The sequence below is a fragment of the Miniopterus natalensis genome, chromosome 11 (genome assembly GCF_054644295.1).
Source record: "Miniopterus natalensis isolate mMinNat1 chromosome 11, mMinNat1.hap1, whole genome shotgun sequence".
Classification (NCBI taxonomy): domain Eukaryota; kingdom Metazoa; phylum Chordata; class Mammalia; order Chiroptera; family Miniopteridae; genus Miniopterus; species Miniopterus natalensis.
The window spans coordinates 68,069,465-68,095,310 of NC_142091.1; the positions used below are offsets into that span (position 1 = coordinate 68,069,465).

Sequence of the window (25,846 nt, forward strand, 5' to 3'; positions counted from 1 at the left end):
ATGTCTAACAGACACCTCAAACTGAACAAGCCCAAGACTAGATTCCTGGTCTTCACCCCCCATCTCCTGACCTTCTCCTGTCCCTTGACCTTCCCCATCTGTTACAGGCAACTCCACCCAGACCACTATGGAGTCATTCTCTCTTTCTCTTGTGCCCCATATGCAATACAGAAGCAAATCCTAATATTTGAAACTTCAAAATATATTTCAAATCCAATCCAACTGATTCACACACCACCAACCACTACTGCTCTGGTCTAAGCCACCATCACCTTCCACTTGATCACTGCAGGAGCCTCCTAAAGAATGTCTCTGCTTAGGCATCTCCTCTTTACAATCTGTTTTCCACAAAGTAGCCAGAGGACTCCTGCTGACACTAAAACCCAGTCAGATCATGACACTTATCACTTAAAATCTTCCAAGGTTTTCTGTCCCGCTTGGAATAAAACACAAAAGCTTCTACAATCGCCTACAAGGCCCTATCCCAATTGCCTGTCCATCTCCCCAACCCTTTCTAGAGCCTAGTAAAAAGGGTGTCAAACAGCAGGCCCTCAATACATAGTTGTCAAAGGAATGCAGTGTATTCGGTGTGCCATGATTTACTCAATATTTTGCACCTAAGGTTCAAAACCAACAAAACAACAGAGCAAACAAAACAATTGAAAAAAATAAAAAATAAAACTTCTCTGGTTTTTCTTTGAAATGAAGCTTGTTACCTGGATTCAATGTCAGACAAAGAGATGTCATCCCAACTTCCTTCTAAATCCATATCTTGTCCAAGTTCATGGAATTTCTTATAGATTTCCTGTTGTAAGAGCTCTTTAAGCTCTGCTAGACACTGCATGAACTGTGGAAGTGAAAACAAAACTACTTCTGATTATTCATTTATTTATTCATCAAAGAATAAGTATATGCTAAAAGGCACTTTATTGTGGGTGACATAAAGGTGAGTAAGCTGTGCCTGTCTGGATGGCTTAGGTGGTTGGAGAGTCATCCCGTACACCAAGAGGTTTCGGGTTCGATTCCCAGTAGCGGCGTGCAGGAGGCAGTCCATCAATGGTTCTCTCTCATCTCTTTCTCTCTCCCTCTCCTTCCCTTCTTTTTCTCTAAAAATCAATAAAAACATATCCTCGAGTGAGGACTACAAAAATTAAAAAAGAAAAGATGAGTAAGCTGTAAAGTCTGCTACTAAGGACGTGTTAACAGATAGCTACACGAGCTGCGAGAATGCAAAGAAGTGTTACTACGCAGCCGTAGAAAAGAAGGAGCTCTTACCCTTTGGGACAGCACAGGTGGACCTGGAGAGCATTATGCTAAGTGAAATAAGCCAGTCAGAGAAAGGCAAGTACCATATGATCTTATTTATATGTGAAATCTAATGAACAAAATAAACCGACGAACAAAATAGAAAGAGGCTTGGATGCATGGAAAAGACTGGCAGCTGTCAGAAGGGAGGGGCAGAGGGCAGACAGGATGAAAGAAGGTGAACAGCCAAAGGAAACATCTGCACAGCCCACGGACACAGACGACAGTGTGCTGAGGGCCAGGGTGGGTGGTTCTGAGTGGAGGTGGGCAAAGGGCGGGGAAAGGGGACATCTGGAATAATGTCAACAATAAAAATAAAATAGTTTTTTAAAAAAAAGAATTGTTTTGGGGCAGAACACCAACGAGTACTGCTTTAGCCACTTTTCCCTGGCTATAGCCAATAATAAAGTTCTTAAACAATGCCAAGGTCTGATTTATTTTATTTCTGAGTAGCAAGGAAGAAAAAGTTAGAATGGGGTTGTTCAGATTTTGGCCTGTGGCAAATATGATTTAATGGGCCATGTTGTGGTCAAATTCTCCTTTAAATATTTTTTGTTAAACGGTTGCATCCAGAGTGGAACATATCATGTGTTCCCAGGGCCAGCATTTCAGAGGGGGTCTGAGAGAGGAGTTAGGGACCATGAGTACAGATTCCTTTCTAAGAAGTTGAGTGATGAAGGGAAACGGTACTAACCTGCCAAGGAAACAAGGCCAAAGGATTTAGGATAGAAGCAGCCTGAGAACATTCGCAGCTGAGGGGAAGAAGAAAGGGGAAACTGAGGCTACAATAAAGAGGGGAGGTTACTATGCAGGGAGGGCCTCAGGGAGGCCGGAGGGGAGGTTAGCAAGTGTACAAAGGGCAGGGTTATTTTGGAGAAAAGAAAGGACAGCTGATTTTCTGAAATAGGAGAAAGGGAAGCAAGAATGGTGGCTGCCATGTGTGTGCCTGGGCATGAGGGAGAGGTGGGTGGGCTGGAGGAAAGGGCCTCTATCTTCTTGGTGAATTGAGGTCTTACCATTTGCTGAGAAAGTGCAGGCTGGGCCTTTCTTATTTTGTTTGATTATAAAAACTCTGGAAAAACATTAAGAGGAAATAAGGATCACCTGAAATCCCACTGAACCGACTTTGGACCATGGGAAACTGATCACAGTGGGAGCATCACCACTTCCTGAAACCCTGTGTTTACCTTGGTTCGGTCGGGGTCACAGAAATCCAGGAGGGTGTCACAGACGTGATAGCCTAGGGACTTCAGATCCTCAGTGGTAAAATGAGTGTCTCTTTTATTGCCTGGAAAAAAATCCATAAACATTTCTTATGAAATCTTAATGAGCAAATAAATGCAGATCTAATTTACAAATATGTCATTAAAAACACCACCTCTGATTCTAAAATATTATGCTTTTAGACAGGGCTTCTCTCCTAGTTTTAGTTTGGTTCAGAAGAACCTTTGACAATGAAAAAGTTTACAACCACGATGGCCATAATTATGAAATTATGACTACAGTGATGAAGTTTTACTCTGTGGCAGGAACTGTGCCGAGTGCTTTACATGCACTGTCTCATTAAGCAGTACCTATAACGCAGGTACTCTCACTAACAGTTAAAGGATACCGAGGTTCAAAGAGTTAAGTAACTTACCCAGGATCACACAACTTGTAAATGGAGCTGAAATTCAAACCCAGATCTGCCAGATTCCAGGTCCATAGCAACCACTATGCTATACTGCCCCATCAAATATTTTATTTCACACGCATGTTTTGGGTACTCAAATTTGGCATAAGGCACAAACAAGAAAATCCTCTAGGTCAATTCTCTCCCCAACACTAAAAGGGATTTCAACTCCCCAATACTTTGCGTGGCTCCCGGGCCATGCTAGCCTATGATCTACAGAAGCGAGCTCACCCAGGGTGGACCCGCCAAAGGTGGACTCCATGGTGTAGCTGTTCAGGATTCCCATCCGCCACATCACAACTCGTCCCGTTCCTTCTTTGCTCTTTTGGACCTTAAAATTACAACTATGAAAAGAGAACTGGAGAGAAATCCAAATCCTCTGTTAATCATAAACTGGTAAATGTAAGTTACTTAAAACTTATTGATATGATATAAGAATGGTTCCCTTGGGATCTATATATTATTTCCTACAGCATGTTCCATAAAATACTGATTCTAAGGGTATTACAGAGGTGAACATGAGTACTGTGGTCATGTTCACCAGGGAGATAAAGGGCTAACAAAATTGAACAGGCTTCCTCTGCAGCACCTCTCAGAGTATTTAACATGCTATTGTGGACTGTGACCCTCCAAAGGAGAGGGAGATACTGCTTTTCATTGCCCATGAACCCTTCCTTCTCTTCCCCACCTTCTTGAGAACATTTTGCAGGACTAGGGTTCCTTGAATGCCTGTTTGGGAATGCTGGCTTACTTTGGCATTCAATGCAGTAGCCAGCCTTTCTAAGACTTATTTTCTACTCCTCCCCAGTTTGAACCCTTGGGTCTAGTTGGGTCTATCCTCTGTATGTAATCTGTGTGTGCCTCAGCCCTACAGTCTCTGCCTGGAACTTTCTCGCTCCCTTATGCCAACTTTCTGAGCTGGGAGTTCACTGTCCTCCACTGTCTTTCATGACCACCCAACACTCTCTCTGCTCTTGGAGTTTGTCACATATGCTTGGCACTTATCCCAACCTATTCCGCTTGGCACCTAGCCCATCCTGCTGAAGATGCTTTACAGTTGGGAGCTATCTCACTACCTAGTGGTTTCTAACTTGTGCTCTATAGAATCCAGGGGTTCTACTGAGGAGCCTCGGGGCATTCCTGTCCAAGGACCGAGGGCAGAGGCAGAACGGGCAGGGTTTCAGCCTTCTATCCCTCTTCAATAGTGCAGCTCTGCTTATAATTGTTTTAGATACTGGGTTCTAGATGTGATTTCATTTGAAGAAAGGGATACCTGGAAAAAATAGACAGAAATATTAAAGAAAGGGAAAAAGAAAGGAATGAAGGAAGGAAGGGAAGGAGAGAGGAAGAAAAAGAAAGGCTTTTTTTTTTTTTTTTTTTTTACAATAAGAGCAGCAGATATAAAATATTTGCCTTAACTATCTTTGTGAGAAAATTTGTACTATCATTTAAATACTTTCCTAAATCCAACCTAATTCCTTCTTTCTAGTGAAAGTTACATTTTGTGGATGTATTTATGATACTGAAAACCAACTTCTAAACCAATGCAGATACTGTGTATGCCCTGCTGTCATGGAGCTGTTATTCAGCCAACTATTAAAACTTGTTTTCATTAGCTCTTTAATATCTTCATTATTTGTGATCTTGTATTACATAAACTTTTCTGTGGAGGCTCATGTAACATTAGCTTTTTTTTTTTTTTTAAATATATCTTTATTGATTTCAGAGAGACGAAGGGAGAGGGAGAGAGATAGATAAGAACATCAATGGTAAGAGTCATCCTGCATGGCCCCCCCCCCGGGGATCGAGCCTGCAACCCGAGCATGTGCTCTGACCCAGAATCGAACCTTGATCTCCTGGATCCTACGTTGATGCTCAGCAGCTGAGCCATTCCCAGACAGGCAATATTAGCATTTTGTTTGTCCTTTAATCCCTGCTTCCACTGCAAATCACAGGATAAGGTAACTACTATTAACATGATAGGTAACTTTACTACTAAGAGTCTGAACTTGTGCTCAGGAAAAGCAGCCAGAGCAATTTTTAAAAATCACCTTTACTGAGATATAGCTCATATACCATAAAACCCACACATTTAAAGTACACAATTCAATGGTTTAAGTATATTCACAGAGTTGTCATGTAAGTTTAGAACATTTTCAGTACCCCAAAAGATACCCAGTACCCTTAGCAGTCCCTCCCCCTGCCACCCTGCCTCAGCCCTCGGCAATCACTAAACTACCCTCTGCCTCTATGGCATTGCACAGAATGGAATCATGCAATATGTGGCCTTTTGTGTCTTTTCTTTCACTTAGCATGTTTTGAAGGTTCCTCCACATCCTAGTGAAGCAGCAGTCAGTTCTTTTTATTGCCAAACAACATTTCATAGCGTGGACATACTTGTATTTTATTTATCTGTTCATCAGTTGGTGGACACAGAATAATTCTTAAAACCATATCTTTCTAAATTCTTCAAGTCCAAGTTGCTGGGATTAATCCAAGATAATAAAAAGAGATACAAAGTGGCAAATCAAACACTATTCCATGCAGGGAGCAGAGTTCCCTTCTTCCTTCGTCAACGGACAGAAAATTACCTCACGTGCTTACCTTGTCTGGTGCATTTTTGCTTAACATGAAAGGAAAGACTCGCTCATGAAGCCAGTACTTGCGGTCGTTGCTATTACAGCCGTACAGAAAGATGTTGTTCTTACGGCTGTGGCCATGGAAATCACAATACAGGAGAACCTCCCTTTCTTTAAGGAGCCTATCGAGGGGGCAAACAAAGGACTCAGTGGACATCCAAATGCATGCAAATAATCAAGGATTTTTTAGTCTCTTCCTTAAGTATGTCTGTTGATACCTTGCCTTCTAAGAAAATTTCAACCCCTGTGGCCTTTCGAGGACCCTATGATGTGCAAAGGGGCAGTGGGTAGGCCTTGTGTGAGTTGACAAGGAAGCAGAGAAAATCTACTGAAAGAAAGTCCACCCTGGTGCAGACATGTGGAAAGAGGGGGAAAGGTAGAGAGGCTGTAACTGCAGGGATAAAAAAGACAGAACCAAAGAAAGCCTTGGGGCCTCACTTTCCAGAGCTGGTTCCTATAAGGCTCAGATCTTCCTGGTCTCCTGATCACCCAGGACACTTACTCAGTCTTCCAGCTGAGGTCACCTTCCTCATAATGATGGCAGGATGAAGAGTAAGATAGCAACGGGTCCACACGTTAAGTGTGCTGGGCTCTATGCTAAACAGACTATATGGGTAATCTCATGTAATCCTCACAGTAACCACCCAAGGCAGGTGGTGTTGTTATCCCCATTCTACAGGTAAGAAAGCTGAAGCATAGAGGTCAAGGTCCAAGGTCACAGGACCAGCCAATAATTAAACTGCGTCTCCAGCTCAGGTTTATCTGATTCCCAAACCTACGCTCTTAACCATTTTGCTACCAGCCCAACACCGCTCGGCCTTTCCCAGGGAGGGTTAGAAGGTGCGCACTCACACATTCTTATGTGCTGCAGTGTCATTTCCAGTGACACAGACGCTTCTCTGAGCTGGGTGCGATAGCATCATAGCCTTCCACTGCTTTTATGTAAGGCTTGACAAATGCTGATTTACTACTCTCTCTTCATGACAGGCAATATAAGATGGTAATAAGAAACTCAGACGCTGGCCGAGCCAGCGTGGCTCAGTGGTTGAGCATCGACCTAGGATCCAGGAGATCGAGGTTCGATTCCTGGTCAGGGCGCATGCCCAGGTTGTAGGCTTAATCCCCAGTCGGGGGTGTGCAGGAGGCAGCCGATCAATGATGACTCTCTCATCATTGATGTTTCTATCTCTCTCTCCTCCTCCCCTCTCTTCCTCTCTCTGAAACCAATAAAGATATATTAAAAAAAAGAAACGAAACTCAGATGCTGGAACCAGGGTGCCTGTGTGTAAACATCTACTCAGTTACTTACTAGGTAGGCTAGGCTGAATGACCTTGAGCAAATTACTTAACCTTTCTGGGCCTTAATTTCCTTATCATATAAAAAATGGGGCTGTTGATTGTGCCTACCCCATGGCTCATACATGTAAAGCACTGAGAATACTGCCTGTCATCTCATAGAAAACTAGTATTATAATTGGTACATACTATTATTATTACACAAGTCCCATTGTGAAGACCTATGAACTCCTCTGACTTCTGACCTTTTTCATTCAATCATTTCACTTCTAAGTGAAACACCTCTGGCTGAAATGTTGCATGTCCAGTTTGAACCCAAAGATAAGACCTGATTTAAAAGTTTAAAAATGAACAATCCCGTATGACTACAAAGAGAATGGTAAGGACCGTCTCTAAAGCCATTTCCAATTCCTGCAACATTAGAGGAGACCTCAATGCCTCCTCCAGGCCCCAGCATTAGATAGTGCTCACAGCAACCAGAGAAAGTTCAACAGACGAGGGGCTCACCTCTTGACCATGACCCTGGTATGCCAGATGCAAGGGAAAGAGTCCTTCAGAATGGTTTTATAATGCCTGTTCAAGTCCCTTCCAGCCAGTGAACACCGGTAATTCCCCACAATGACTCCATCTGGATTTAACATGGGAACCACTTTGAAGACAAAGATATCCCTGAGGAGCTCGGCATCTGGGGAGCTGCTAAGAATGAAGTCCAAAAAGCCTTTCATGATCCAGGAGCCATTGCTTTCCCCGGGGTGGACCCTGGCGCTCAAGACCACGGCTTTCTTTGCAGCAGCCTCCTGAGGGGTCCGGGATGGGTTGGTGATGGTGAGCAGGTAGACGGTGTTTCCTGCTAGGCTCCTGCATAAAGTTCGGAGCTTGCAGAACTGAGATTGGACGGGGTTGTTTGCCACCGACAGGAGGTAGCACTGCAAATCTGTGTATGTATACGGGTAGAAGTGTGCAAAGAAGCAAGTGTCTTGGTCATGTGGAAACTGAATGGTCCATGTGAGGCAGTAAAAGGGCTGCTGCCCATCGTCCATGTTGTTCTTGTAGTACTGGATTTCATTTCCTTCTCTTCTCCAGCCAATGCTGTGGGTGTCGGCATCCAGTTGGGAGTACATGAGTGGCTTCATCCCTATGGTATAAAGGCTCTTGGGTTTTAGCAGGTTGACAATGGTGAAGCGATAGGTGGCATCTTTTCTGGTGTTCTGAACGCGAAAATAAAACCACTGAGTGTGTTTGTTTGTGTAGAGGTCAGTTCGCAAGGTGAGTTCATACTCATAGGTATCTCTGCAATGAAGATATAGAATATCTCTGTAACACCTCCCTCAAAAAGCTAATCTGAAAAAACATTGTTTTTCCCTGGTAAAAAGAGACCTTATTACAATAGAAAGCCTGCTACATCAAACATTTATTTTCTAATTTACCTACTGCTCCAATTCCTATATTAGGCTAACAGGAACTTGGGGAAAGAAAGTATATTTAGGGTGGGGCAGAAGATTCTCAACATTCACATGCCACACAGGATGTGCTGGGCGCGCTGAGCCCCTTGATATCTCTAGAGCAGCCAGTAGCAGTTTCCAACCACTTCAGTCCATTTCTCTGAAACACACTGAACGGCAGTGAAGCCGGAGCCCTCTGCTGACTGTGCCTACATCCTGGACATCACCAGCATGGACCAGGCCCGTAAGCTTCCCGTGACATTTTTATCTCTGATCATTAACTGTTTGAAGATAAGAGGGCTTTGCTGGAATGCACGTACCTTATTGAAAAGAAATAGGACTAACTTGCAGAAGAGAAAATATAAATGCCAAAAACATGAACAGATATTCATCCACATGCATCATGAAAGAAATACAGATTAAAATAGGATGTGGTTTTTCCCCTCCATCTCACCAACACCTCAACATTGGGAAACTGGCACTCTCATACACTGTTAATGGGAACTGAAGTCACACTGGGGGGCAATATGGCAAAAACTAGCAATTCTTAGTGTTTAGACCCTCTGACCTACCAATTTTATATCAGAATTTATTCCATAACACCACAAATACTTAAAAATATATATGCACAAGGCTGTGAATTCTGTTCATTCATTTAACAAAAAATTGTAAATATCTTAATTTCTCCTCTGTTGGGAGCAGGGTAAATAAGCTGTGGCATATCCACTCAATAGAATACTATGAAATACTGAAAAATAAGAGGATGTATTTGTGCTATTGTCATAGAAAAACATTTAAAATGTATTAAGTGGCAAAAAACAATTTGCAAAACAGTATATACACCATTATCCTATTTTTAAAAATATATATTTGTGTGTATTACACACACAGAAAGAAAAAAATTAATGCATATACATCAAACTGTTATCAATTGCTGCACATGGGAGGCATGATTATAGGACTCAATTTTATGCTATGTATTTTTATTAATACAAACTTTAAATGAGCACTAATTTCTTTTATAAGCAGGAAAAAACCATTTAGATAAATTTTTATTCTGGGGAAAAATATGAGCTAAAATCATTCCATTTCTTATCATCCTCACAACCATTTCCCTTCACCTCTCTCTTTCAGAAACACTCCTGACCCCCAACGTAGTCCTTGAAAACACTTCTCAGTCTCTTTAATCACAATCCCTCTGGGTGAACCCGCTTTGTTACTCACACTCTGACAGCTTTCTGCAGATTCCCACTCTCGAACCTGGATTCAAACAGGAGAGTGTTATCTTCTGGCCCTTGCAGTGTGACAGCGAGTTCCTTGATAATTCCCCGCTTGCCCCCCACTCTGGAACTGGTGAAATAGGAGCCTTTGGTGGGCACTGAGGATGAGACAGACGTATTTAGCCACATTCCTCTCAGAACCCATCATCAGGCAATATTCATTGTGCCCCTCCCTCTGTGTGTTTAGCAGTGCTGCTCTAGGTTAACAACAATAAATATTCACATTTGCAGTTGTCCATGCTGGGACTTTTCATTTTAAAGCGTATTTCTTTGCCCGGCCAGGCATGGCTCAGTGGTTGAGCGTCAAGCTAGGATCCAGGCGATCGGGGTTCGATTCCCGGTCAGGGAACATGCCCGGGTTGTGGGCTTGATCAATGACTCTCTCATCATTGATGTTTCTATCTCTCTCTCTCTCCCTCTCCTTTCCTCTCTCTCTTAAATCAATAAAGATATATTAAAAAAAAAAAAGTGTATTTCTTTGAAGGCCTGTTGAGAGCACTTCCTTTTGCTACAGGCTACCCTTGTCAGCACAGGTACTGCTTGCGCTGCCCATTTGAATCCTAATTTAAAAGGATGTTGTTAAAAGATAATATTCTAAATGGAGCATCTGAAAACATCTGCAATCTTATTTAAAAACACAAAACAAATAGCACCTATTTATTAATTTAAAAAAGATGAAAGGAGCCCTGGCCAGTCTAGCTTAGTGGTTAGAGCGTCAGCCTACAGACTGAAGGGTCCCGGGTTTGATTCCGGCCAAGGGCACATGCCTCAGGTGCAGGCTCGATCCCGGCTCAGGTCACGGCGCGTGTGGGAGGCAACCAATCTCTCACGTTGGTGTTTCTCTCTCTCTCTCCCCACCTTCCACTATCTTTGAAAAGCAATGGAAAAAATATCCTTGGGAGAGGATTTAAAAAAAAAAAGATGAAAGGAAAAACAAAAAAGAGAAAATGTAGTACACTCCCTAACATTTATTGGTATAATGTTTCCACATTTAAATATAACAAAAATGTAAGTTTGAGAAGAATTGGCATGGGTGAATGCCCCTGATAAAGGAACCAAAATATCATAGTTATTAGTGAGAAGAAAGATTACAATTGAAATTTTAATTTTAAAAATGAAACTAAAACAAAAAATTATAAAATTTATTTTATCTTATTTAACAAAATTTATATTATAATCACAACCTCTTTCTAATATTTGGAATAATAAAGCCTCAATTGTTAATTTTTTTGGTGGGGCTGCAATTTTTCAGACAAATTCAGTGAGAGCCACTTGACAACCCTGAGTCCGGGCTTCATAGTGTTAGGGCGCCACAGTTTCCCCCAAGGACTTCTCTGTGTTTCACAGTATTCTCATTTTTGTGTCTAGAAGAACCTATTTTTCCCATTTTTTGTTGATTTTCTTTTTCATAGTTAACTGATAACCCATTTCTAGGTTCTCATTTGTCAGTTGCTTTGCAAGTGATTCAAGCAATTCTCTAACATTCATCAACTTCACAAAATCCTGCATCTCTTGTTAAGAATCATAATTTCACTTTGCAATTAGTTTTTACTTCATTTGCATATTATCAGATGATAACGATATCCACCCATCAGCAAGTGGCTGACATCATCAAAGATGCTGACCCTTGGAGCATTAAACACACAGTCATATGTGTGGGGCCTGACTATGTTAGTAGCCAGTTCATTAGTAAATACAGTCACATTATGATGACTTTTGCTCCTATGCAACCATGTCATTGTGGACACTTTATAATAAACACTTGGATAAGTGAGAGCGAAGGAGAAATCAGGCATGTTTGTGGGTGAAAGAAGACAACTAGCATAGAGGAAGGAGCAGAAGCGCCAGCCAAGAGTCTGTGTCATCCAAGTAAAAGCTGGGGACCCACATGGTTCAGTCTCTTCATGAAACCAGCCAGAGTAGCAACCAGATGCCATTAATGTAGAAATTTCAGTATTTTCTCGAGTCTCTTAGGTAACATTAAAGATCCAATTCATAGCCCACAGTAACACTTCTCAAAAAACAAAACCAATTTCCTCTGCAATATTCTCATAGCATGTAGTTGCTGGGGAGCCCCTAAACTGACATACTCCCCAATTCCCTCTGGAGCCCCATCTTCTCAGTTTTCTGCTTCTTTATTCCTCCAACTAGGTGGGCTCAATTCTCCTTGATGAATCCAAAGGACAAGATCAAGGCTGCGGCCACAACAGTGTGTTAACAGGACAGCAATTCACAAGAGCTGCCATATCAGGAGGAAGTGCTCTTGGCCCCGGGGTTCCCTCCTGGGAAGATACGCAGAAGTATCTCTGACCGGAACAGATGAAGCAATGTGGATTCTCAGTCATCTGCTTTACTGAAAATGACTCCAATCCTGTAAAAGAGGCTTGTAATCCCAAGAGTTTCTCGAGGTTGTAGGAATAGCACATCTATTATTTGTAACCTGAGTCTACCCACTTACAATCACATACTGTTTTAATATTCCCAAACTCATCGGACATTCCACAGGTGGAGCTAGGTAGACTGTGAATTGCTCCACCTCATTTACTTCACTTACAGCTCTCTCCACTGTATTGTTAACAGGAGCACCCCTACCAAGGCAACTGGGGGTGGAGAGTGCGCAGTCCCATCTCAGCTGGGTCCTCGGGAGTCACTGCCCAGGGTATTCTTCCAGTTAAGGGCTGTAAACACACTGCCCTCCCTTCCATGTCTGGTGGTTTCTCCAAAAGCCTCCCCTCATGTCACTTCTTTAACACATTCTATTTCTACTAACTAAACTTAGCACAGATTCCTCTTCTAATAAAATAGGGTCCCTGCCCAGCCGGGCGTGGCTCAGCGGTTGAGCATCGACCTAGGATCCAGGCGATCAGGGTTCGATTCCGGGTCAGAGCACATACCCGGGTTGCGGGCTGCAGCCGATCAATGACTCTCCTTTCATCATTGATGTTTCTCTCTCTCTCTCTCCCTCTCCTTTCCTCTATGAAATCAATAAAGATATATTAAAAAAAAAATAGGGTTCCTTTCTGATTATTATCTAGCAGAGATTGATTTTCAAATTAGGAGAATATTTTTTTTGCTTTCTATTACTATTTGTTTTTTTAAGTGAAAGCAAGTTTATTGAAGGAGACACAAAAGCTCCTGCTGCAGTGAGAGGGGTCCTGCAGAGAACTCCTTTTAAGAAGTTGTAATGAGCACCCGATGACTTTTGGTGAGAACACGGGATGCCCTTGTTGGCAGCTTCCTTACCTTCCCGTGTCCCTCCCTATTACTAACTTGGGATCCTGGCATTATTAATTCAAAACTTTCCTTGGGAAAGTTCATACTACATTTCTTGGCTCATTGCTCTTTAACATTACCTTTCCTTTTGGTCTTAAATGTTGTTTTGTTACTACCCGCTCCACATCCTCCCCAGCACTTGTTATTGTCTCTATTTTCATTACAGCCATTTTGGTGGGTGTAAAGTTGACCCATTCTTTCCATAAATACCCTTTATCAAGTTGAGAGAATCCTCTTCTAGTCCTGGCTTTCTGAATATTATCATGAAAGGCTGGATTTTCTCAGATGCCTTTTCTGCACTGGGATGGTTGTGTTTTTCCCCTTTGTTCTACTGATGTGGTTCTACTAATTTTCTTTTGGTGAACCACCCTTGCACTCCTGGGACAGACCCCCTTTGGTCTTGGTGTAAAATCCTTTTAACATGCTGTTGGTTTGGTTTGCTGGCATTTTGTTGAAAATTTTTGGATTTATGTTCATGAGAAATATTGATCTATAGTTTTCTTCATGTCTTTGTCTGGCTTCAGTATCAGGATGATATTGGCTTACCAAACAGAATTGATAAATGTTGCCCTCTCCTCCTCTGTTTTCAAAGTTTATAAGGAATTAGTACTATTTCATCTTTAAGTGTTTGAAACAGTTCAAGCAAACCCTGTCAAGCCATCTGGGCCAGGGATTTCTTTATGGGAAGATTTCAAATTACTAATTCAATTTCTTTGTTATAATCTATTCAGACTTCTAATTTCTTCCTGAGTCAGTTTTGGTAATCTGTGTCTTTCTAGCAATTGTTCCTGTTCAGCTATGCTAATTTGTTGGCTAGTTGTTACTAGCACTACCTTGTAGTTCTGTTGATTTCTGTAGAGTTGATGTTTATGTTCCCTTTCACTGCTGATTTTGATTCTGATTATGTCTCCTCTCATTTTTTCTTGTTTGGGCTATTTTGTCAATTTTGTTTATCTTCCAGAGAACCAACTTTTGGGTTGAAATTTTCTATTATTTTCTGATTTCTATTTCACCTATTTCATTATTTTTATCGATTCCTTCCTTCTGCTTGCTTTGGATTTATTTTGCTCTGATTTTTCTAATTTATTAAGGTGGATGCCTGGGTACTTGATTTCAGATCTTTCTTCTTTTTTTTTTTTTTGACTGTCCTAAATTGCTTATTAGGTATGAATTTTACAAACATTACTCATATTAGTGGTAACAGTAGAGCTAGAGTATTGAGCCTTCTCCAAGCTGCATAGGGAGAACCATCAATGGTGTAGTGGAACCTGTGGCCCTTTCCAAGGCCATGGCTCTTACGGCCTATGGATGTCAGCCCTTGCTTCTTCTTGAGCTTGTAGACTGGTTTGGTGATCCACTGGGTGTCAGGATTCCTTGTGACAGACTTATGGAATGGGTCAATGAGGATAATCTTGAGGAATTTGTATGTGGAATCTTCACCAACCCAGTAAGAATTCAGGACTCCTGGAGCCCCACAGTGGCATCCAGCTTGCTCCTCAGTGAAGCCTTTGGACAAACTTTACCTGTTTAACACCATGATAGACAGACTTGCAATAGGTCACACCCATAGGAACAGGGTGTTTGCAGCCCTACAGTGCACATGAATTGGATACATGACATAACCTTGCTTGGCTTTGTATTAGTCTGCTGCGCTTTGTCAGGCCCGGTGGGTGGGGGGGCCTGTAGAGTGCAGAGAGCTGGCAGTACTGCTAACAGCGCGGCCTGAGAAGAAAGCTGCTTCCTCCACAGCTCCTGGAAGTACTTGTAAGCGCCCATCTTGGCTTTCCTGGTGGCTGTGGGCACACGGAAAAGAAGAGATTTTCTCCCACAATCCCTTCTGGGCTCCTCCTCTTCCTTTCAAATATATGTGTTTAAAGCCATGATTTTACCTTGTTGTGCTTTATCTGCATCCCATAAATTTTGTATATTGTTTTATTTTCACTCCAAAATAGTGGTGTCTTTAACTTACCGGTTACTTAGAAATGCGTTGCTTAACTTCCAAATATCTATGGATTTCTCAAACGTCATTCTGTTGTGGTCAGAGAATTTACTTTGCATCATTTCAGTCCTTTTAAATGGCAGGTATTCAGACTTTACAACCTAGCATATGGTGTATACTGGAGAATCCACCACGTGTCCGTGAAGAGAACGTGCATTTTGGTGCTGTCGTTGGGTACAGTGCTCTGTATATTTTTATAAAAGACATGGCTTCTGCCCCTAGGAAGCCTTCACCCAGGAAACCACACAGTCAGTGACAGTCATATACACTCACTATAAAGTGCTCACCAAAGCTCAAGTAGGAGGTGGGGAAAGAAGAACAAGTCCCCCAAAGAGCCAACATCTGGGTTTCAGGAAGAGGGGTAACAAGGGAGGGGCTGTAAAAGGGACCTGGAACTATTACGAAAAAGGTGCTATCATTTTAAAAAAAGATTGAAAATTTAAAGCTGATTGGCCATGAATATCAGGACTCCCATTCAGGTTGGTTTGGAAAAGACAATCTATCACTGAACTATGGATTTTAAAAATCACATTTATTACAGAAAACATGGATGACCTTGTCATGACTGATTCATTACTCACTGTTCAGTATAATGACAATACCTGAATCTAACTGATAGACAACTGTGCCTTTTTCCTCTCCTACAATTTCTGGTAGCTTTTCATTTCCTGTAGGCTGGTAAAAATATTCTGGTTGAGGTGGGACTCCCTCTGAAAGAAGACATTTAAAAAGTACAAAATAAGAATTAATATAAAAAGCACTTTATCAGAACCTAAGTTTCTAGTTTGTTTATAAGTTGTCTTGCTTCTTTCCATAAGACTATGAGGAGACTTTTAACAAAAAACATAGACTTGAAATAGAAGACTTAAAAGTAAGCCGGAAAGGTCAGTGTAGTTGCTGCACTAACACTTCAAAATTTGGCCCTGAGCTTCCCTTTAAAATCAGGAAAATATGATCAGTCACATACTTTTTATGACCACAGAGGAACAAGTCTATCAGTTGTTTGAGAGGAAACAAGGCCTTTCCATCGACATTAAATTCTAAAAGGTTTCTCGTATGGAATTTGGGCAATTTCTCAACATCATTTTAAGTACAGTCATCATGGATGAAAGCCAAGGGCGTATAAAGACACAACTCAGGAAAAGACAATGCTGCCTTCTTTTCTTGAAGGTGACAGGGAATGATGAGGCTTGGACACTTCAGCTTTTTAAAACCATTTAATGGTTTAGAGGATTACAATGTCCCTCTTTTCATTTCCCTGTTGGAACTGAGTCTAACATCCTCATAGGGATTACCTTAGTCTATTTTACATAGAGAATGACAAAATCCTACTGTTTGGCCAGATCGACTTGGACGTTTATCTAAAACTTGTACAGGACAGGAACAGATGAACTTAGGACTTCTCAACTACTGTGCCAATTCAAAATGCTCCCCCCCCCACCATGTTTCCAACAACCAAAGAGCAGTTGTGTGCCCAGGTAAGACACAAAGCCCATCCCTGTATTTCAGTGCCACCTCATCTTTCATGCTCAGAGCTCCATGGAAGCCCAAACACGACATGCTCTTCTGCCCCCTCTAACTGGGACACTTTCCCTTGACCCTCTCAGCTGGATTACTCCTAACTTCTCCTTCACAACTCAGCTGATGTTTCAACTCCTTTTGGAAACCCTCACTGATCTTCCAGGCTGAGGTCAAGTGTTCCCAAAGGGACCAAGCTCTACGCAACTGCCTGGTTATACCTTTAACTTCCCCAATAGCCTGTGGGCTCTGGGTGTCTCCATCCTGTTCATCACCGTCTCTCTAACACTAAGCACCGTACTTAGCATATGGTAGATGCTTAATAAATATTTATTGAATGAATAATATATGTTGTTTATCCAGCAGTCTAAAGCAGAGACATGATGTCTAAGTGTCCCACCAATTAGAAAAGTCCCCACTTTTTAGTGCAATCCACTTCTGAAAACACTTCATAAAATGAGTGAAGATTATATTTGCACCAATAGCTCAAAGATATGACCAGTAATGTTATAAAAAATGTCTCTACCATTCCCATAAAGACTCCAATAGCCCAGCTGGTGTAGCTCAGTTGGTTGGGCATTATCCTACACACCAAGAAGTCAGGGGTTTGCACTTGATTCCTGGTCAGGGCACATGACCTGGTTGTGGGACAAGGGGGAGGCAGCTGATTGATGTTTCTCCCTCATTGATGTTTCTATCTCTCTCTCTCCCTTCCTCTCTTTTAAAAACATTTTAAAAAACTCCAATAAACTCAAAATATAATTTAAAACAATAAAAACTATGCTCTGACATATATGGTATGCATCAACTATACCAAGGCTGGTAAAAATACAACTTTTATAAAACTCAACTAAGCACATTAGTACTGAGATGGGAATAACCTAGAAAACAGATTTAAGTATAAAGATATTTCACCTCTAGCAAGGTATCCTCCATTCCAATAAACTAACAAACGTTCTAGTTTACCATTAGTGTAACTTTTGACTCTGCTGAGTGTATCAGTTTCCCAGAGCTCAGGCGTTCTGGGGGAGATAACAGATGTTGAATCTGTCCTGCCTGCACTTCAGCAGTAGGACTTAACACTATGAGGCTTCACAATAAGGTCAGGACAGCAAGACCACGACACGAGTCACATTACCAATATGATGGATGTTTTCCTTGATGACCTCACATTCTATGGGCCATCTTGGAGCCTGCAGTGGCTCGCTGCCAGAGAAAAAGGCAAAGAGATTGCGGGGTTCTTGAAGACGTGGGTTTGCGTCACCAAACTCATCATAAAGAAGCTGTCTGCTCTTGAGAAGTGGTGAGCTCAGCATAAAGGAACCTGCCAAAGAGCAAGGGAATGAATGAATGGCTTCTTTTTCGGCCGTGGGAACTTTCCTGCACTATGACCACTAAGTAACTGTAAATGCTGTGTTAACATAAGGGCACAGATGTGCAATCCTAGGCCATGTTTCTCCTCAAGGAGACTTAGTCCAGGATGGTAGTATTGAGATGATAAAAATAAAATTAAAATTTGACACAGTCTATTAAATATTTGAATGTAAAGTTTTAAGAGTAAATTAGAAGAAACTTTTCCTTTTTTTAAGTCAGAGTTAATGGGTCTAAGATGTTTCAACAGTGGGTTGCAAATGAATGAAAAGTTACTTAATGTGTTTTATTACTTTTGTTTAGAGTGAGGCAGGAGAGGGCACTTTTAATTCACCCATTAGCATTTTAGAAAAATATCCACAAAACTTTATTAAAAACAATCTGCAAATTAAATTTCAAGTTTGTAATATAACCATTCAAAGGACAGAGAGGCTTCCAAAACAGGGTGAGATGGTCAGGAGAGAGGGGAGCTCTTGGGAAACAGAGAATGAGAAAAAAAGGGAGGGAAAGAAAGGCTTTCAGGGGGAAAGAAGGGAAAGAAAATGGGAAGACTGAGAAGACTGAAAATGACAGGGGAAGGAGAGGCTGAAGGCTCCTGAGTGTGGTGCTCCATAGCTCGGGGGGAGAGCAGGGGTGAAGACAGGTTCTGGTCTGAGGGACATGAAATACCTCTGCTCACAGCTTCTGTCTGTCTGTGCACAGCTGAAGGGAGACAGGTGGGCCCTAGAAGAGGGAAGAGGAGGCACAGTGTCTCAGTGACCTCTGTCTCTTTTTTTCTGCCCTGTTTCCCCTCCCCCTCTCCCCCCGCCCTGCCCCCCTTCGGGGCCCAGTATTTCTATTTCTAAATCTTTTCCCCACTGTTTCATTGGGGGGGGGGAGGGCGGTAAACATTTAAAAATACGGTAAAGCTGTTCAATGTCATAAAGAAATGTAAATCAAAATGACAAGCAGATGACCGTTTTTTATATGTTTGCACACTCATCCTGGCAAAGGTGTAAGTAAACACGCACTCTCAGACACTGCTGGCAAGAAGGCAAACTGGTGCAAGCATTCTGGAAAGCAGTCTAGCAGCGTCTAGGATGATTTAAATTCACATTCTCTTGATCTAAGAATCCCACTGCTAAGAATTTACCTTATAGATTTTCTCAAAAAAGTTTGTAAAAATACATATACAAAGATGCTCACTGCAAATAAAAAAAGAACAATGCTGTGTGGAAAATGCATTGAGAAGGGCATCATGGAACAAGAGAAGCAGCTGGGAGACCAATTATGAGGCTGTTTTAATAGTGAGAAATGATGGTAGCTTGGGCTGGGGACAGGGAGGGTATGGAGTAAAGACAAGTAAATTGATGTTTGCTTGAATATGTATTGAGGGAGATATTCAACTGAATTCCTGCCCTTGGAATCTAGAAGAAACCTGCAGAATACCTGTAAAAAATTATTTTTGCTTAAGCTACCTGAAATTGGTTTCCACCACTCTTATGCAAAGAGCCTTAACAAATATAGGGTGTCCCAAAAAAATGTATACACACTTAAACAGCCGATAGCTCAATTTTGAAAATGAAATGTATTTGAAGAAACACTGCCTTTATAATTATTCAAAGTATATGTATACATTTTTTGGGACACCCTATATATTCATTAAACCTGTGTGAAAAGTCAATGTTTACTCTTGACCAAAGTCTTGACAAAGTTTCCAACAATTCGGGGGAAGATGACCCAGAATGTATGTATTGTAATTTAAACCTACAATCCAAAGCAGATCTAAAGAGAACAGTTTTGAGTGATGTCAGAAACAGTGGCCAAGGCTGCTCGTCTCCTACATTAGGCCATGTTCTCCTGAATACCTAGAGCTGCTGCTCAAGGCAGTGAGGGTTCTGAGGTCATACACACTGATTCTTACTCACTTAGAAGCTTCTCCTTTTGCAGAGGGTCTGGTAGCATATCATCTCTTTCCCCAAAAGAGCCACTCAGCACAAATCGGGGATTATTCTTCCAAACATGCTGGTGCGTAGCAGAGTTTGGTAAACTGCCTCTTTGAGCTAAGAAAAGGTAGTTTAATTAAAGGTGCTGGAAAGCTAGCTCACTACCTCTAACATCTAGGTCCATGCCCAAACCATTACTACCAAACCCCCACTACCACAGGTCTTAACAATGAATACCCCTCATTTTCCAAAGGGCTTTCACATTCCAATTTACTTGAGTTAAACATAATTTTCTCCATTTTACAGTGAAGAGAAGACTTGAGAGGCAGCGCGGTATAGTGGAAAGAGAAAGGGCTTGGGAGGCAGGAAGACCTGGTAGCTATAAAAGCGGCTAAGAGAGTCACAGCCAAGTGAAGGCTGGCACTCAGAGTGGGAGGGGAGCCCTGAGGCCCAAAGCTGCTTTGTCCTGAGGGCTCTGCTGAATCTGGCAAAGAGGAAATTTAGTTTTCAACAACGTAGTAATCACTTAAAAAATGAAATAGTTAAGAAAGTTTAACAAGGTTGATAGAAATAAAATCAATATAAACCCTTAATTTTATTTCTAAATACCAGGAACAAAGTTAGAAAATCAAAATTTAAAAAGAAACCACTATAATAGCATAAAAAATGTAGTTCTATGAAAAATTATAAACCTTTATTGGGAGAAATCAAGGAAGACCTAAATAAGTGGAGAATTAGACTATATTCATAGATTGGAGAACCCAGTATTGGCAAATTCTGTTCTTGTGAAATCAGATTCTACACATTCAGTGCAATCCCAATAATTTTTTTAAATATCACAAGCCAATTCTAAAATTACATAAAAAGGCAAGAATAGCCAAGACACTTTTGAAGAACAAGATTAGAGGATATGTCTTTTCAGGTATCAAAATTGTATTAACAAAAGGAAATAAAAATACCTCTCGCCACAATCCAGCATATTGAAATTTTAAGGAGAAAAAAAAAAGAGACTTTTAATGCCATATAGTAAAGTTAACAAAGGGTGGAATTAGTGTAAGGGTAGACAGATAATGGGGAAAGGAATACTTTACACTAATAGTGCTGAAAAAATTTACTTCATGAACCCAGGAAAGGTGATGCTGGATAAGAACAAGACATTACCTTTAAAGTAGCCATAGTACTGGAGGTGGTGGTACATAAAGACTTCATAGGGATCAGGATGAGTCTGTGAAAGGAAAGGCCATGGCAATCAGGACAGTGCTCTCAAATAATACTGAACTCTTAACAAAAGGTACGCAAGCATTGTTGCAGAGGACGGTATACGGAGGACTTCTGTAAACAAACCCAGTGGGACATTCACACAAACCATTCTGTGTTGGGGATCAAGGTGTCCAGCTAGAAAAGGTGCCACCAGAATATACCTTCTGGTGTAGCACTGGATTTCGGGGGAGTTCCTGGAGAGGGGTGTGCACCGACCTCCTGCTTTAGCTCTGTTTCCAGGGCTGGGAACACGTTGCTTCTGTACGGCATACTGAAGATCAGTCACAGAGGCATCCAGCCACAACCCGTGCCCGACTTCCAAAAGGGCAGATGACTACACAGCAGCAGCTAAAAACCCACAACAGGACGTGTGAAAAACCTGCCGATATCTATCACTCCCGCCCTTTGCTTCCGCAGCGCCCACGCGACTTTAGGAAATCCTGCCACATCGCTCCCTCTTCCCCCACAGCTCAGCCGCTGCTCGGGCACACGGGGTCGCGGCGGGCCGAGGCCGGAGGCGCACCTGAGGCACGAGGGGGGGCGCCGGGCCTTCCGGCCTGCTCCGCCCGAGGCCCCGGCGCCCTCGCAGGCCCCATGCTGCGCTCCCCCAGCAGGAGGCAGCCCACCACCAGGACGCCGCAAGAAAGCGAAAAAGACGAGGAGGAACTGTCTCGGGGTAGTTGGAAAAAAAGGGTGAGAGGCCGGAGAGTGGGCTCTGAGAACGAAATTCAGGAGTTCAGGGCTCCCGGTCCGGGGAAAGGCGGTGAAGGGCAGGTCCCCGAAGGGTGGGGGTCGGGGTGGTTTTCTAGGAGGGCAGAGGGAAGGGTGCAACCGCCTGCGCTCCGCCCGGCCCGGGCTCAGGGGTGGGCGCAGCGCCTGCGGCGGCAGAAAAGGCTGGGCAAGGCGGGAGGCGGGAGGCGGGAGGCCACGCCGCAGCAGGTAGACCCAGCGCGCGGGGCAGACCGCGAACCACTCTCACCCGCCACCGCTTTCCGCGAGGGCCCCGGTAGCCTAGCAACCGCGAAACGGAAGCGGAAGGGCGGGGCGGCCGAGCGCTTCCGGGGAGCGAGGCTTCGCCTCTCACGGGAAGGTTGTTGCGCCCCGCTGCTGGGCAATCAGTGGCAATCGGGTTGATCAATACAAAGCCTGTAGTCCTAAGCACACCCCAAACTTCTTTGCTGTGCCTTAGCTTTAGGTAACAACTACTTCTCAAAGGGTGCTGCTCAGGTCACCGTGTATTCTCTCCACCTCACCGCTAGAATTGAAAAATTTCTTTCTACAATGAAAACAAATACAAAAAACAAAATGAAATTAAACCCACAGACTTTGTCAGATTTTTAAAAATGCTCCACTTTGGTAGGATAGTGACAATGGCAATGATGCTCTGTAGAAATTCCTACAGGTCTGGAATACTGTTAAAGCAAAAGCTTTAACAGCAGACAGCCTCTATTTCCAGAAATTTGCTTTATGCAATTACAAGAAAAGTAATTGACATACAAAATGGTCACCCAATACTTGCATAATGGTAAATCCAATACACTAGCATACATGACAGTAAATAGGTAACATTTTTAAATTATGTGCATATACATATGCCAAAATATAATTCAAACTATTGTCTTTGACTTTATAGGCCTATAACCATATGTATTACTTTTATAATCAGAGGGGAGGGGAAAGCACCTTTGTTTTCAAAATGTTAACCACATTACATTATTTCCAAGATTTCAGTAGGTCAAACATTAGCTAATATTACAGAGTGCAAGCTCCAAAATTGGACACACAGCACCTTCTGGTACTAGAAGTGTTTTTCTAACCCTGCCCCTGTCCCCTCACCCCCCCAACTAAAAATCCTGCTGCTCTTTTTGAGAGCTATTCTTTCATATTTGCACATGCCTTTTACCGTATTTGAATAGATAAAATGATTAATAGTGACTTAAAATAAGTCTTGGTTACATAATCAAGGAGTAAAAGGTTTAGGAGAGCAAAAAGACAATCAGAAGTATAAAAAAAGCTTTATTAGTGCATATATACAAATTTACAAGGTCAGAAACTGGAGAAATACAAACAGCTTTAAAACACAATTTGCCTTTTCTTCAGTTTAAAGTGACTTTTACCTGATTGTGATACAATAGAAAATACAGAACAGTAAACTGCTTTTTAAATACTGGAATTTTATGGAAAATACGTTCACACATAAAGGGAATTGAATTTTGGAATAAGGTAAGACAATGGAGACACATCCACACACACAGTCGCTCTTGTTACATTTACTGCCACAGATGTAAGGGAAAATTCTTAAAATCAAAGACATGAACACTTGCTGCTGCCGTTTGTACTGAAATTTAAATATTTCATCTAGTGTATGAAATGACAGCTATCAATTCTAGAATGTGTGAGATAGAATACTTTTAGAGTGTGGCCATCTGCCAGCGCAAGGTAAACAACTTGATACACCCTAGCACTCCAGGGGTGGCAGACTAGAGGAAGAGGTCAGAAAGAGATTCTGATAATCCCAGTTATGCAAGGTAGAATACAGAGCTGCCTTCTTAATTGCACTTGTTCTGGAGTACATGAGAGAGGGAGAGCGAGCGAGTGAGCCACACTAGGAACACTTAATGAGCCTCTAGCAGGCAGGAAAATCCATCACTTTCTGTCAGTGTCTTCTACAGAGGTGTCATACTCATGAGCCACATGTTCTAGACTGATGAGGTTAATGTACCTAACATGCTGAATTTGCCATGTGAGAATAAAGGCAGCCAGGTCAAAGCATTCAGTCACCTCACCTTTCAGCAAAATAGAAAAAAATCATTTCACAAATGTGAGAACTTTATACGTGTATGTTCTTGCCCAGGAAATTCATATGCTCTCCCTCATAACATTTATAGTTTATTGACAACAGTAAAACAGGTTAAGACTCTGAACTGAACACACACACACACACACACACACACACACACACACACACACACAAACACACTAAAAAAATTTTAATAATAAAAAAAATTATGTGTTTGGGGCCATTTTCCTTCGCTTCAGTCTTGCTCGCCAATCCTCAGGAAGGGCTTCAAAATTAGCATTTCTCTCTGCCATGCCACTGTGAAAACATACAAATTACTTCACCAGAAAGAAAAAGAATGAAACTCTTCATATCCTAGCAAATAAAAACTTCTAACTGAAATGGGAAATCTGACCTATCACATCTACTATGTTCATGAAAATGCTTCAAGTTTCTCAGCTAATTCTTTATCAAATTCCTTCAGATGGGTCAATGAAAGACATACACACTTTATATAGTTTTATGTATATGTAAGCACACGCTTATTTTTATATACCTTCAGCAACCATTAAAGCCACACTGAAGGAATAAAACATTCTTATAAAACTTTTTCTTGGCCCCTATTAGTTATAATTCTTTAAGGAAGATATATTTAACATTCAATATACCATCAGGGACCTTTAGATCTAATGTTTCTGAAGTTCTCTTTCGATCAGTTCTAAATATTTGTAAAGACTGATATCTCATAGCTTATTCAGCCATCAACTAAATAATTTAAAGCTCAGATTCTATCTTGCAATTATCAGAATGGGTGCACTGGACTCTCTTATAAATCTAAAAAGAATCTAAGATAAATTACAGGATCATTGTGATTTCCTCCCATCATCTTAAATAGTTTGCTATTTCATCTTATAGGAATTAATCATTATTCAATTCCCAGCAATACTAAAAGACTAAAATAATAAAAAAACTGAACAATGGAACTGCCTACGAGGATGATGCAAAACTGAAATAAATTGTCATTAATACCATCCCTCAGTTTTATGATTATGTTGCCCAAAACAGTGCATCACCTTTCAAGGAAGTAAAAAAATGAAGTTTGGAGACAACATCTGCATAGTCTTTTTTTGTCTTTACAAATATAAAATGAATGCAGAGAGAAAGATAGTAGCACTGTAGGTTTAACTTCATTACCCAGGATTTTGTAACAAGAACTTGGACCATCTCATTTTCCTAAAAGGACATGTGACAACAATCTTCCCGGTTTACAATGCTGCATACTAAAATTTGATAGGGTTCTCAGGTGGACAAATGCTGATTGGTATGTAGTGACTGGATAGAAACAGATATTTTAGAAACAAAAAAATTCACTGGAATGACCACTCCAATTGGTGTTTATGTACCTAAAAATAAAAATGTTTTGGATTATGAAGCAAATGGCTATCTTCTCCCAAATGTTTTCTTTTTTTAAATGAGTACAAAAAAGTATGATACTGTTTTTAACATTACAATTTTGTTGTTTCCAAATGTTTTCACAAATACTGTGTTTATGGATGTTGCCAAGTGCAAGAATGAGAAGTAATGATAAGCTAGACCTATTAGAGAAAAATTTGAAATTTGGCATCACTACTTATGAGATGAGTATGGTCCAGATTATATATGACAATGTTGCTCATTTCAGTACGTATACCTTCAAAACCAGGAAAATAAAGAAAATTTGGGTTAGCTATGTTTAAATTCTTTTTCTAAAAAATATCTTTATTGATTTCAGAGAGAGGGAGAGGGAGAAAGAGAGAAACATCAGTGATGAGAGTCATTGATCGGCTGCCTCCTGCACGCCCCAACTATGGATTGAGGCCGCAACCCGGGCATGTGCCCTGACCGGGGATCGAGCTGCAATCTCCTGGATCCTAGGTCAATGCTCAACTGCTGAGCCATGTCCAGCCGGGCATGTTTAAATTCTTACTAAAATTTCTAATGAAGCTTTCTCCCTTTCCCTTTATTTTTACTTCTGTAAATTATATGTAAAGTAAATTCTAAAAAGTATATAAAAGGGTCTATTGGATCTAGAAATAAATGGTAATGAC

At 41.5% G+C, this 25,846-nt stretch overlaps 2 protein-coding genes and 1 pseudogene across 2 annotated transcripts in view; all 3 read right to left on the reverse strand.

Moving 5' to 3' along the window:
- AGBL2 (AGBL carboxypeptidase 2) overlaps positions 1–21,846 on the reverse strand; it is a 32,114-nt gene extending 10,268 nt beyond the window's left edge. The window contains exons 1-13 of the mRNA XM_016203984.2: positions 21,504–21,846; positions 21,197–21,328; positions 20,882–20,945; positions 19,703–19,837; positions 18,465–18,518; positions 17,563–17,748; positions 15,509–15,616; positions 9,579–9,732; positions 7,420–8,202; positions 5,582–5,738; positions 3,209–3,335; positions 2,493–2,593; positions 717–847 (exon numbers count right to left, since the gene is read on the reverse strand). Coding sequence (XP_016059470.2) covers positions 717–847; positions 2,493–2,593; positions 3,209–3,335; positions 5,582–5,738; positions 7,420–8,202; positions 9,579–9,732; positions 15,509–15,616; positions 17,563–17,748; positions 18,465–18,518; positions 19,703–19,837; positions 20,882–20,945; positions 21,197–21,250 — 2,054 coding nt within the window. The 5' untranslated portion in view covers positions 21,251–21,328; positions 21,504–21,846. The remainder of the gene's footprint in view (positions 1–716; positions 848–2,492; positions 2,594–3,208; positions 3,336–5,581; positions 5,739–7,419; positions 8,203–9,578; positions 9,733–15,508; positions 15,617–17,562; positions 17,749–18,464; positions 18,519–19,702; positions 19,838–20,881; positions 20,946–21,196; positions 21,329–21,503) is intronic.
- LOC107530296 (large ribosomal subunit protein eL15 pseudogene) lies at positions 14,094–14,683 on the reverse strand (annotated as a pseudogene).
- Positions 21,847–22,976: 1,130 nt separating the features above from the next.
- FNBP4 (formin binding protein 4) overlaps positions 22,977–25,846 on the reverse strand; it is a 31,663-nt gene continuing 28,793 nt past the window's right edge. The window contains exon 17 of the mRNA XM_016203983.2: positions 22,977–24,077. Coding sequence (XP_016059469.2) covers positions 23,987–24,077 — 91 coding nt within the window. The 3' untranslated portion in view covers positions 22,977–23,986. The remainder of the gene's footprint in view (positions 24,078–25,846) is intronic.